The sequence below is a fragment of the Petromyzon marinus genome, chromosome 32, assembly GCF_048934315.1.
Source record: "Petromyzon marinus isolate PM22_M1 ecotype Great Lakes invasive population chromosome 32, UKy_Petmar_22M1.pri1.0, whole genome shotgun sequence".
Classification (NCBI taxonomy): Eukaryota; Metazoa; Chordata; class Hyperoartia; order Petromyzontiformes; family Petromyzontidae; genus Petromyzon; species Petromyzon marinus.
This window is the reverse complement of record NC_133698.1, coordinates 5,828,272-5,842,176: the sequence shown is the minus strand read 5'-3', so window position 1 is coordinate 5,842,176 and position 13,905 is coordinate 5,828,272. Positions and strand designations below refer to the sequence as shown.

General features: G+C 46.9%; 1 protein-coding gene across 3 annotated transcripts in view; it reads right to left on the bottom strand.

The window, feature by feature from the left end:
* The window catches only part of LOC116948094 (CD166 antigen-like), a 79,764-nt gene that overhangs the window by 15,560 nt on the left and 50,299 nt on the right, over positions 1–13,905 (bottom strand). Inside the window, exons 10-14 of one of the 3 annotated variants that reach the window (XM_032964430.2) lie at positions 11,464–11,605; positions 8,885–9,012; positions 5,973–6,123; positions 3,693–3,713; positions 3,272–3,292 (exon numbers count right to left, since the gene is read on the bottom strand). In XM_032964430.2, the coding sequence (XP_032820321.2) occupies positions 3,272–3,292; positions 3,693–3,713; positions 5,973–6,123; positions 8,885–9,012; positions 11,464–11,605 (463 nt within the window). The remainder of the gene's footprint in view (positions 1–3,271; positions 3,293–3,692; positions 3,714–5,972; positions 6,124–8,884; positions 9,013–11,463; positions 11,606–13,905) is intronic. The other 2 variants (XM_032964433.2, XM_032964435.2) reach the window with 2 other exon arrangements.

The following is a 13,905-nucleotide window of genomic DNA, read 5'->3' as shown; positions in this document are numbered from 1 at the left end:
GTGCACCTCAACATGAGACGGTGGTCTCCTTAATAAATAACGTCACGAAGCGGCCCTTAAATAGCCGCACGCAGCTCTGGAGCTGCAGGTTGCCGACTGTTGCCCAAGGTCAACTGGACTCCCGAGGCTTAGTGCGGCCGGGAAGCGTATTATTAAATAATACACATTACAATTCCTTATAGGGGAAACACGTACTAATTAACGGATTACTAACATAGCATATAATCACTAACACACATTACAACTAATTACTAATCTACAACTCATTACTAATCATAACCATTGACTGATTACTAATCGATTATATAATTACAATACCCCCCCCCTCCGCCTCAAATCACTGCACCTGAATGAGTTAAATGATGACGTCACCCTGCTGCTCTATTTAAGAGCGGGAGCAAGCGAGGGCTTTACCATTCTGACGAATTGCCCGATGATGCTGGATGTAATTACCAGCGAAACGTCGTACTCAAACTGTAAATGTTGTGGATTCACTCTTCAACACACCGGTGGGCTAAAGTAGTGAATTATTTGTCTTTTGTCAACGTGACACTTTTTTTGCTGATTGGCCGTGTCGGGTGGTGGAGGGTTAGGACACATTTATAAATAACGCGATCTAACCCAAAAACCTTTATTATGAATAATATTGGTCGCGAAAGCCTATGTGTTAAACTGGTCTCCCAAGGTAAACTAGACTTCCATGGTAAATTGGACTCCCATGGTAAACTGGACTTCCATGGTAAATTTGACTCCCATGGTAAACTAGACTTCCATAGTAAACTGTACTTCCATGATAAACTGGACTTCCATGGTAAACTGGACTCCCGTGGTAAACTGATCTTCCATGGTAAACTGGACTTCCAAGGTAAACTGGACTTCCATGGTAAACTGGACTTCCAAGGTAAACTGGACTTCCATGGTAAACTGGAATTCTATGGTGAACTGGACTCTCATGGTGAACTGGACTTCCATGGTGAACTGGACTTCCATGGTGAACTGGACTTTCATGGTAAACTGATATTCCATGGTAAACTGGACTTCCAAGGTAAACTGGACTTCCAAGGTAAACTGGACTTTCATGGTGAACTGGACTTCCCAAGTAAACTGGACTTCCATGGTGAACTGGACTTTCATGGTGAACTGGACTTCCATATTCTTTCACCTGATGACGATTGCTTGTGTTGCGATCGAAACGTCGTGATATTTTATTATTATTTTTTCTATCTACGTGGCTTTACCGAAAGACCCAAAGAATAGACTTCCATGGTAAACTGGACTTCCATGGTGAACTGGACTTCCATGGTGAACTGGACTTCCATGGTGAACTGGACTCCCACGGTCTGGGGTCGGCAACCAAAATAACAAGAGGAGCCATTTTTTTCGAATTCGGTAAAAAAAAACCCCTCAATATTTCAAGAGCCATGAAACAGCCCTTAAAGAGCCGCAAGCGCCTCCGGCGCTGCAGGTTGCCGACCCCCTGCTGATGAAGGTCTGAAAGCCCGACGCGGACTGTTGCATCACGAGACAATAAGAGATGGTGGCTCGGGGTGGGGGGGCCTTCCATCCAACGGTAGAGAGATGCTGACTGCTGCTGATGATGAAGATCAAGATGAATGGCCCATGAGCCCTGCCCCAGCTGCAGATGGCTGCATAATGCCAACAGTGTTTGAGGTAATAACCCCACAGCATTTCCAAGGGGGCCCTAAAAGTTAAGGCCCTAAAAGTTGGTGCAATATACAAACGGGTAGTAAATTACACTTGCACAGCTGTAAAACTTGAAGAAGAAGAAGAAAAAAGGCTACATTCTCCCGGCTGTGATGAGCGCTGACAATGTAATAAGGAACGGAAGAGAAAGAGAGAAAGGGCTTCTTGCGGATGGCAAATGCGTGAGGTGAGACTGTGTGAGGGATGATGAGAAGCTAACGGAGCTCCGGCTAGGCAGGAATTGTGTGATCTTTGACCCGGTTGCGCAGGTAATAAGGACCCATGCAAGGATTCCCCCGCCCGTTAATCCAGCCACAAATTCCACTCGGCTGGAATGTGGGCGCAGTAATTTTACGAATTCACGACTGTGTCAGGCCCGTAAAAACGCATCTCTGGTGGGCCCGATTGTGATGCAAATGTGCCACCCGCACCCTCCGTTGCACAGGCTCGGCAGTAATAAAGAGGGAGAGACAGAAGCCCTCTCCCCTAACTGGCACAGAGGTGACAACGATTGTGGGTTATATGCACCATCAGTCAAACCCGCACCGCATTACTTTGGGCGGCAAATTATCGAGAAACAGTGAGACGTGGAGATAGTAAAACCGTTTTACATCTGCTGCAATCCAAGCATGACGTGATACATCTCACAGCACATTAGGATTGGCACCCGTGCTTTACAAGTTGCTGTAAAGATTACATTTGTTTCGGAATTATTATCTTCATGGTACGTCCATGATTTCATTTGTGACGGAAAAAAATATGAAGGTAAAACTCGTCATTGTATTATTTGGGTCTTTCGGTAAAGTCACGTAGATAGGTTCAAACTAATCAAAATAAATATTAAGTGAACAAAAAACTTCGACGTTTCGATCACAACACAAGCGATCGTCATCTACGTGACTTTACCGAAAGACCCAAGGAATACATTTATTTATTGTCGTGAAATGCACATTTTGAGTTTACATTTGGGATGTGTAACACACTTTTGTATCAAGGTAATTTCCTGTAAATATGTCGAAACCTTTGTTGGCTAAATTGAATGTAATAATTTTAACAAGAAACTCCAAATTGACCATTGTACACAAACAACAAAAGACAAATGCCCCTAAAGCCTAATCGGCTGCTGGGTCAATAGCTTGTGAGCGAGCGCCGATAAAGGCCACAACGGTGCATTCGAGGGTGGTGTGGCCAGGAATCGCACCCCACCAGTCAAGATATTTACACACCACACCTCAGGTATTCCCCACTTAAGTTATGCCAAGAGAGGCCCATAATCACCACTGGCGTCAGCCGGGAATCTAACTCAGGCCACTGGGTTTGTATCGCGTTGCGGCTACCACTGCATCTCTGCTCCCCGCACGCACGCACGCACATGCACACAAACACTCGCACCCATACATGCGTACACACCTGCTTCCAAGTCTTTGAAATGGAAAGAAATGCAAAGGATGGAAGAAAGGAAAAGACACATTTACAATCCTGTTGAAGTAAAACATGCCAAGTGCTGATCGCGAGGAAAATGCAAATGTTGTGAGTGAATGCTTCAAGAGCAAGGACAAGCGCTTACCAGGGGGTGCAGTGGTAGGTCCTGTAAGAAACCGCAAAAAAAAAAGAAACATAAATTAAATGATGGAAGCAGGTGATGGCATGCACATGAGTACATAAAGACAAAGATGCCCCCCCCCACCCCCTGTATAGGCTTAACAGACTGCTGGGGCAAGTGCTGTTAGCGAGCACCTATGAAGGCCGGCACGGCACACGAGGGGGTGGGTGCCCAGTATCGCGCCTGGACGCCTTTGTCTCCCCAGTGGCGATGTTTTACACGCTGCACCAGGTACTCAATTGAGGCTGATTTGACCTAGGGGAGGCCCAGGACCGGTTCAGATTATGGTCACTGGTGTTGGCTGTGAGCGGGAATCGAACTCAGGTCACCGGGTTTGTAGCGCAGCTCGCCAACCACTGCGCCACCACTCCCCACAAGCACTTACCAGGGGGTGCAGTTGTAGGTCCTGTAAGAAACCACGACACAATAACAAATTGAACGATGGAAGTAGGTGATTGCATGCACACACGTACGTGCACACATACGCACCCACACATGCACACGCAGTTCAGTGTCGGTCCCAGCTACCTGCCTATGCTTTACTCTGTTGACGATCGGGCAGAGTCAAGCGATCTCCTTGACAATAATAATTCGGATTTTTTTTTTATAAAACAGTCGGCTTAAAAACTCAATTGATACTTTCCTAGGTAAAAGTAACGATGTTTTTTTTTAAAGGTTACTTGGATAATATTTGTAAATAGAGAGATTTCGGCAGGCTGAAGTCATTTTGAAAAAAAAAACGAACTTCATAATGAAAAGTTAGCCAACGTATTTAATCGGAGTGCATTCACTGCTGTGACGTATCAGAAATCAGAAACGTGGACACTGTCCAAAGAAAATGGAAAGAGAAATGGAAAAGAAGCGCGTGGAGACGCATGCTTGAAATTCGCATTGAGTGAGGTGACACAAAGGGGAATGCATACATGGACGAGAGAAGAGACATAACGTTGACTGCAAAGAAAAGCAAGTGGCGTCAAGGCAGGACCACGTGGCTCGAGAGGACGGTGCCCGGTGGCAATGATTGGAGTAGGCAGTCAATGGGAGAAAGAAAACAAACGCCTGAGAGTCCGTCCACTGCGGAGATGGAGCGATGAGATGGGCACGTGTGCAGGTGCAAGATGAATTGTTACTTCACAGGGCCATGTGAGATGGCGACGGCTTGGCGAAATCTTCATCCAGCAGTGGACAGATGACCGACGGTGATAGAATACTGTGTACAGGCAGAAGTATAATGATATGTCGGTTTGCATGAAAACATGAAATAGCTCATCGCGTGTGTGGGCTCGCTGAATCAGGAGGGCGGCAAATGCGATGCTGAGTCTCTCTGAGAGAGGTATCTAGGTCACTGTAATCACCGGATTCTCCACATTATAAGATGCTCCGGAACGTAAGATGCAGCCCAAACGTGTGCCTGGTGTCAATACAGTTATAAAGATCTGGTCTCATACACCCACCTACTGGATCATACGATGGCACCCACATTTTTGCTTTCACATACAAGGAATAAAAAAAAGTGCACCACAATCCAGAAAATACGGGGAGAAACTGTTCCTAGGTCTTGGCAATGTGTAAATGAAAATGATGGATTTTGGCCAGTTTTAAATGGTCCGCTCTTCCTCACCGTGTCAGACGGTGATCAATGTTAATTTTACTGGAGCTCAGGATGCGTTGATTTTATCGGCAGAAATGACCAGAGGGGGCGGGTTGCAGGAAGTGCACGTACTGGCTCAGGACGTTTGTTAATCGCAGGCGGGCTGACCATTGACCTTTCCAGCACCCCCTAGTGGTCGGCCAGCCTACCAGAGGTTAACACGCGGTGTACAACTATGGAGCCGAGTGGGCGCAACAGCGATAAGTCGCCGTCACGTATGCGAGCGTGACACAGACCCCCCCCCCCCGCGTCCGAAGAGTAGACAGGACCTCAGCTGACTTCTTCAACGAGCACACATTAATTTTTTGCACCGTGCACCAACAGTTATAGTTAGAATCAGAATGTTAACTATTAATATGGAGGAGCCGCACGCTTGGAATTACACCGCGCAAAAGTGGACCGCATAGATCAAGTGGCGTATACAAGTTTGAGATATCATATTGACTATTCGGAGAAGCAAGTGGGCGTGGGAGGGACGCATCTGTCGAAGGGTGTCGAGACTAACGACAGGGCGGGTAGCCAAAGCGGAGAACAGGCCCAAGAGTATGGATGGCACTTGTGGAGGAGGAGGAATGGAATAAACAGGAGTGCAGGAACTTAGATGAATCGTTCATGAATTCGTTGCTACGTGAGACCGTGAAAGACGGCAACGTTTTGGAGAGGGCCTTCAGTGGCTACGTCATGGCTATGCTGTTGATGATAATTCAACACAAATCATTAACATCTAGAGTCATGTTCACGATGATCCTGCTGGACGTTTTTTTTCCATTTCCCTTCTTCAGTTAGTTGTGTGTGGGAGGGAAGAAACTGCTGTGCCCAAAGAGAACCACCAATCAAACGCTCAAACACCTGCAGAGACAGTTCGGAAATCGCATTTGTGTGTCCTCCCCACGGTAAGGGCATCTCGTGCACATCATGGCCTCATCCTTGCGAGACCCGCCAACCCGACGTCGCTGGAACTTCAGGCGGCATCGTTGACGGTGTCGGTGCGGCGACGGGGGGGGGGGAGCTCACCGAGCCGCGTGCTGATGTAGAAGCGCTTGGTGCTTTGGCCCAAGTTGTTGGTAGCCGTGCAGTTGATGGGCGGGATGTTCTCCGACACCTTCACCATCACCACGCTCGTCAGCACGCCCGTCGCCTCATCCCAGCTGTCGTTCTGCTCGCCCTGCCAGATTACGAAAATTCAGTCGTTGGTGAGCCCAATTCATTTAGAGAGAGAGAGAGAGCGACAACTCTTGCCAAACGTTTGCGGCTTGCGAGCGGTGGGACGGCGAGTGCAAGGGAACAGAGGAGGGGGGGGGGTGGCGTAGGGCGGGGGGGGTGCTGTCTGTCCGCTACCCCGAGTCGCACGCGAATGACATTTCCGCGCCACGGGACACGGGGTATTTTTTTTTACAGCTGATGGATGCCTGTCTAAATATACGCATTTGTACGCTGAGGGGTGACATGTTAGCTGCTCGGATTGTGCCTCATTACCGCGGATGTCTCTGCTTCAAAACGGTAGCCAGCCCTGACACACGGAGGTGGGTGGGGGGGGGCGGGGGCGGGTGTAGGGGGGGCTCACGCTGAAATGTTTATTGAAATGACGCTTCAACAGTGGCAAAGCGCCACGCGTTCCGCCTCTGAACAGGTGCGCATTCTCGTAGCTCGTTTGTGGGTTCACTTAATCAAGGCCTTTAAGCACGGAATTAGGGAACGGCGTGAATCCTTGAACGCGTGTGCTTTTGATGAGCATTGTTGCCGGGAAAGATAATGCTAACAATAATCATCATCATCATCATCACACAATTGATTTTGCAATTAACAGTTTTCCCTTCTCACTTGACTTAACCTGTCCGCCGCCGTCATTATGGAGCGTTTCCAAAAGGCTCTCCTGTGTCGTGAACGAGGACGGCACTCAACGCAGCCGCACAGGTAGCGATTGCTCACGTGGTGAAGTGAAAATCAGCTCCTCACTCCACAAAATTAGGGTCTCCCCAGACGAGCGAGGATCCTCGTGCGAGATTTTGATTCGTTTTCTCCGTGCGTAATTGTGCGCAAATAGCAATGCATCCACGCGCTCTCGCGAGTTGTTTTTGAACATTTTGATTTGAAGCTGTCGTGACTTGCAGGGATTCATGTTCTTGGTTCTTTCGGTAAAGTCACGTAGAAGGGAAACAATAAAATAATAAAAAAATAATAATACGTGACTTTACCGAAAGAACCAAGAATATGTTATTGAACTGTCGTCGAATTGCTGACAAATTGCGTCTCTTTAGCGGAAAAAAACCTTCAAAAGGGAAGTGAAACTCTCAGTTGCATTTATTTTCCTTAGAAAGAAATTGTCATGTATAAACCAGGTGTTGCTATGAAAATGCGTTGGTTTTAAAAGGATATTTCAAAGAATCGTGATAGGAGTATATATTCTTTGGTTCTTTCCGTAAAGTCACGTAGAAATAGAAAGTAATAAATTACATAATATCATACGACGTTTCGATTGCGACGCAAGCAATCATTCTACGTGACTTTACCGAAAGAACCAAAGAATAATTTCTGCAGTCACGAAAGCACAAAATCAAGTTTGAACCACCTCTACGCGGAGGTTTTAAGTTTTTTTTAAAATAGTTTTTCTCTCTCTCTGTGTCTCGTTGTTGTCTCCCCCTGCTTGTGTGTCTGTCTCTGTGTCTCCATGTCTGTGTCTTGTCTCTCTCTCAAATTTCACATTTAACTTCTAATTGAGCAATCTTTGTAATAACGTAATCAACCAGGCCATGTGTTAATTGTGTGTTGACCGACTCTCTGTGTTGCATTACATTTCCAAATTTTACTAAGTTTGTTTGATTTAGTGTTGCCTTCTTCTCTCTCTGTCTCCCCTCGGTTGTTGCTCTCTTCTTCAGCGGTGGCACAGGATCTCTCATTGACATGCTAATTCCTCTAACCCCCCCCCCCTCTCTCTCTGTCCCCCCTCTCCACCTATTTAAGGCCTCGACACAGAGGCGTTGTTTCTCTGTGTGCCCATGCGCGTGTGTCTCTCTCTCTCTTTGTCTCTGTGTTAACTCTTTTTGCTTATGTGTCTGTATATGTGTCTCCGGTTCTGTGTCTTATCTCTCTCTTAAATCTAGCAATCTTTAGAAGAACGTAATCAACCAGGCAGTGTGTTGACTGTTATGTTAGCCGACTATCTGCGCTGTATTGCATTATATTTCCAATTTTGCTAGGTTTGTTTCTCTTTCATTTGTACCTGATGATGATTGCCTGCGTTGCAATTGAAACGTCGTATGATATTATGTAATCTATTACTTTCTATTTCTACGTGACTTTACCGAAAGAACCAAAGAATAATTCCTGCAGACACGAAAGCGCCAAATCAAGGAGAATATATTTCATCCCGACAATCTTATTTTATGCTTGTTTACCCTGGAATGCCTGAGTCTCAAGACTAGAGTTCAGGAGATTCCCGCTAAGTTTTTTTTGCAGAAGGGGTAACAAATTCTACGCGTTTCCAAATTGAGAAAATTCATCGGGGAAAAACCCTACACGGGCCTACTCTCTCGCCTAAAAAACGTCACGGAGTCTTTGGCGTCAAACTGTGAAGGTGACGATGTGTGCAGCAACGATCTTTAATGCACCCTCAGAATTTACCAGGGCGACCATGGGCTCAGACCGTGAACCTCTGCTGCCCGCTCGGCCGTTTGCACGCTCAGGCGATGCACGCACGCAGAGACCGCGCGTTCCAGTTGGGTCACAGCACCTCACTCTTCGGAGATATAATTTGTATTACGAGTTGCGACTGAAGAATACGTCGCGAATCGTACGATCGGGTTCCCGTGGTAGGATTCTAAGAGCTGAAGTCGGGTGAACACAGCGTGGCGGCGCGTGCACTGCCCGGGCCCCCCAACGAACAGAAAAAGGCAAGCGGATTTGGAAAGGAGCGAGGAAACACTTACAGAGTCCAACGGCTTTTCCCATGAGATGACTGGACGAGGGTTTCCAGACACGATGCACACGAGTCTAGTGGTGTCACCCAAGGTTCGCGTCTCTTTGTGATCCTTGGAGTCGTTGAACGTCGGCTTCCCTGGAAGACAGCGTGGTCACAGTTTGAAGGAGCCGGCACGCAAAAAAAAGTTTCCATCCTCAAACGAGTGACAGGTATTGGGGGGGGGGGGGGGAATCTCATCTTCCGTTGGCTGCCCTGAGCCAGTGGGGGAAATTCCACAAACCCATGATGGGGATGAATTAAGCCAAAGGGCTTGTTAAAAGTGGCACTCATTTTATTAGATGCAGGGATGTGATGCGTTGAGCCAGTTGACCAGCTGGTAAGGACTGTGCCACCCTGGCCAGTTCATGGATTCATCATCATAATGTCAATAGTCTACAGCTACATGATATTAATTGACAAGGGAATCTCCCTGCGTTTATCATTGTCTGGCATTTTAAAGCAAAAGTTTGGGGTAAATCTTATCATCCGGTAGGAGTGTGCATATGTGTGTGTGCATGATCAGATTCAGTATAACGTTATTTTTGTTTTGTTGCGGTTGCACCCGAGTCAAGAGCATCATGGCTCACAGGGTTATACCTGATACATGAAACTGAAAACTGAAAGTGACACCGGGCACGATCTTGGGGTACATCTTACTTTCCTGAGAATCTCACACAATCCGGAAAAAGCTGTTACCGATATGGACTAAACCTTTATCTCCATAGCTAGAGTAATCGTCCGCTTCTTATTTGGCCAACACTCAAGCGTTCAGAATATATCTTGACAACAATTCGGGGTCCCTTGGCGATAACTTTACAAGTCACAGGTCAAAAACTGTACCGGTAATCTGAAAACAGAACCATTCACTTTGCCGAACTATCTCCCATTGACATTCGTGAGAAATGTGACCAAGCTTGCGCCTCCATCTACTAATTTCCTCACTTAGGGTACCATTAGAATGTTCCACATTTTGTAAGCGCAAGCGAATTCAGGCTGTAATTATTTAAAATGAAAAATAAAGTTATGGAAGTGAAATATTACAGCAAAGGCTTTGATAAACTGAATCTGAATTTGGGTAATTTTTTTTGGGATGCTCCATTTTAAGCTGTCTAACACTATTCTGTTAAATTGGACGGTCTATAGTAATAGAGAAAATGTGCCGATAATGAGAATCTGGGGAGCTACCCACGCCTCAACTGGATCTTCAAGTCGAGCGAATTCACTCTCTAAGCCTGGCCATCGATGACTGCAAAATACGAGACGTCATATGATATTTTTTGTACTTAGTTTTGCAGCAACAAAAAAAATCTAGTTTTGAGGATTAAAAAAAATCAAGATTTCATATCATTGCTTGCTATGCGAAGAACAAATTTAGGGTGGAATACGTTGTAACGTTCCTTTTTCTCCTGAGCGTGAGAAATAAGTCACTTGAGACTCTCAGAAGCAGTTCTTTGATGTAAACTTTTGCGAGCCGTTCTCTAACATAGGGCACATGACACTCGTCTTGTTGTGTCACAATTGGAATAAAATGGGGGGGGGGGGGGGTTGGAAGAGAAATTAAACATTTAAGATGAAGAAAATATTCACTTTGAAGCAGGGAATTTGCTTCACAAAGATACACATTAGACTTTTTTCATTTTCACGACTTTTTTTTCTAATTGAAAAAAATCGCTAAAAAATATATAGAATGGACCCACTCTCTGACAGCATAGAAGCATTTGCACTGGGGAATGACACCGGTGGGATGACAGCAACAGCTAAAGAACAACTTATGCCATTCCTCCGGTAGATTTGATTCACCCATCCAAAGGACAGCAGCACTGAGTTTAAAGCTCGTTTCACGAAAGAGTTTATCAAGTGTGCAGCTAAGACCTTCGGTGGTTGGGATTGCGATGAATTTTTTGCGAGCAAAAAAAAAAAAATTAAGACATTTTTTTCATTGCCGTCATTGGTGACTGATCCGAAACCATCAATTTACCACGCTCCGGTGACTAAAACATGGATTATGACACATAATATCGGTGACTCTTGACACCCACCGCACTGACATGGGCATTAGCCTCCTGGTCCGTGAGACGTGAGACTAAACGTCCGCTCCGAGGGCCGCGTGCACCAGCGTGCGTGTGCGCTGCGCGTTTAATGTTTCATAACGAAGGCGGAAGGTGCGGGCGGTGAGGGCGAGTCGCATTGATGAGACCACCGTCGCTGAAATTCGCCCCCCCACCGCCCCCCCACTCTCTCCCCAGACTCGTGAAAAAGGTAATTGCAAACAGCCGCTATCGTGCCATTAAAACAACACAGCTGGCCATCCCGCGCGCTGAAGATTATTATTTAAAAAAAAAAATCATTCTGCTGAATTGCTAACAGGTTCAACGCTCTCATTTGCAATGCAAAGCGACAGGCGCGTGCGCAATGGCCGCTGTCAAAACGCGGCTTTGGTGCCGGTCGTTTAACGCGCTCGCTCGTTCGGAGACCGGAGAGGGAGGAAGCGAAACTCGCGCCGCCGCCGCCGCCGCCACTGCCGCCACTGCCGCCACGCCGTCGTACCTTCCACGGTAACTTTGACGGAGCTCGACCTCTCGAGGCCCGGCACGGAGGGCAGCGAGGCCACGCAAGAGTACTCGCCCATGTCGGACAGCTTCGCGCTCGGCAGGTTCAGCGTGGCGACGTTGGACACCACCTTCCCGGCCTGCAATGCGGAGCGCAGAAACAGAGTGGGCAACTTTTCGGCGAAAGTGTGATCTGTGAGTATAGAGAATTCCATCGTTTTCATTCTTACCCAATGGCAGGATACGCACACCAGTATACGGTGGGGATTTAAGAAACTTGCCTCATTGTATCAACTGCCGTGCAGGAAGGTTAAATCGGCGACCTCTGGATTGCAACTTCAGTGCAGTAACCATTGCACTAGATCAGCATCCGTTTGCCGAGAAGACCAATGGAGAATAGGAATGACCTTACCACCTCACCCTCCCACCCTCCACCTACGCTGGCTCGCAGCGACATCGTTTCCAGTTCAACATTTATGCTTGCATGGCACAGCAGCCCACCTACGCATATGCGTAGCATGGACACAAGCCACAAAGTGGCCCAGAATTTCCAACACGCACTTATTTAATTTGGCCACATTTGCTAGTTTTGCTCATTAACCATGCAAAACACTCCCTTTTTTACATTTAAGTCACAGATTCCTCGCCCGTTCTTTAATCTGAGCTTGAGGCTTCACGCGATAAGGCCTCTGGTTGGCCGAGATTAGTTACACCGCGACTCGAGTCGGTCTCGGGAATTTCGGCTTTGTGAATGCACGCTTCACGGTGCGCTCGGCGCTTTGACATTGGCTTAGGTGAAAGTTGTCCCATAGATCTATGCTGTATTGTATGGATTTTCAGCGTCGCTCACAAGAATTACAATTCCGTGTCACCTTTGTGTCGTTGGTGAAACAGCGTAGTGGGGCTCAGCATCTTTCAAAGGATCCTAAAGCCCCCCCCTCTCGCTGGCTCTGCTTGAAGCATTCAGTGTTGAGACTTTCCCTTTTTTTGGGCAAGCGAAGCCCATTGTTATCACGTCAGATTAACCACACAAAGACAAGCAGACTTCAATGCAAACCCGTTGGGCGCAAAGTTGTTAACTGAAGTGGCTCTGCATAAAGACGCTCATCTATAATGATCAACAGTGACTCCATTGCCCTCGAGTGTCTCGCTGGCTGGGATAAAAGCCACCGTCACTTGAGGTTAAAGGAATAAATGCCTTTCCAGGTAATTTTTTTTTGTTCCACGAGCTGGTTTTTGTCGCTTTGTTCGAGTGGAGCGACCCGCTTGCTCGCCCGCCCGCCCGCCCGCCCGCTCATGATAATTTCAAGGTTACTCTTTGTCAACCCAAGAGAGCCTGAGCAAGGCACGAGGAGGGCGCCGATGCCAACGTGACGCCAACGAGGCAAAATCCCTCACCCGCCACACCTCTAGTCCGAACGTGTGGCAGGCCAATCGACAAAAAAAAACATGGCAGTCGCGACTCCTTCATCCGGAACGTTTCCCAAATGCACGGAGGAGCTTGACAGCAGTTTTCGGGCAAAGCCGTCGGAATAAAAAAAATAGTAGCAACGTGCATTGGGATTTATTTTATTTGCTGCAAAAGAGTCTGGATCTCACGAGAGTGGCAAAAGAGGCAATTGCCTGCTGGCACGGTCGCAGCGTGCACACCAGAGAGTTTGCTCAAAGCAGGTTGCACTCACACACCACCAGACATGCGAGAGAAGACCTCAGATGTCTTCTTGCAGAGCTGTCTGAGGCTAAGCCCAGTGCGGGATCAATTGTGACAAGTTCTTATGAAAATAGACAGAAGGAGAGGGAGAAATAAGCAATGAATCGCAACAGGCTAAAGCTATGGAAGTACGGAGACACTTTGCACTTCGAAACGTAGGTTTCCAGAAAACAATTTAAAGCACGAAATGTTTCAACTGCATGCAGTTGTCCCAATGCCAACCAAGAGAATCGCACAAGTTGCACAGTATCATTTTGCTTCACACATATTACTGAGCAATACACAGTGACACTCACAGAGCTTACTAAACCATTTGCTTATGTAATGCACTCTGACTTAGAATGACATCACCGGAAATGATCTTTGTAAAGCAGAATTATTGACAGAAGCAATTATCTTTTTACACACCAGGGAGGCCAGGTTTGTGATTAAATTCAGAAAAGCTACAAGATAATGATGTCAGCACACAAACAAATCAGGCCTGAATGCATAGCAGTGGCCTCAACACCAGCCTCTTTGGTCACCTGAAACCACATTTCACACCGCCAATAGCGCAACAGTGGGCACGTATTGCCGGATGCTGATGTGCGGCTCCGAGTGTTGGAGTGCAAGGAAATCCGACCAATAAATCCGACCAATAAATCCGACCAATAAATCCGACCAATGAAATCCGGCCAATGAAAAACAGTAACCTCACAAATGAGCTCGCTGCGTAGAATGCCAAGAGTG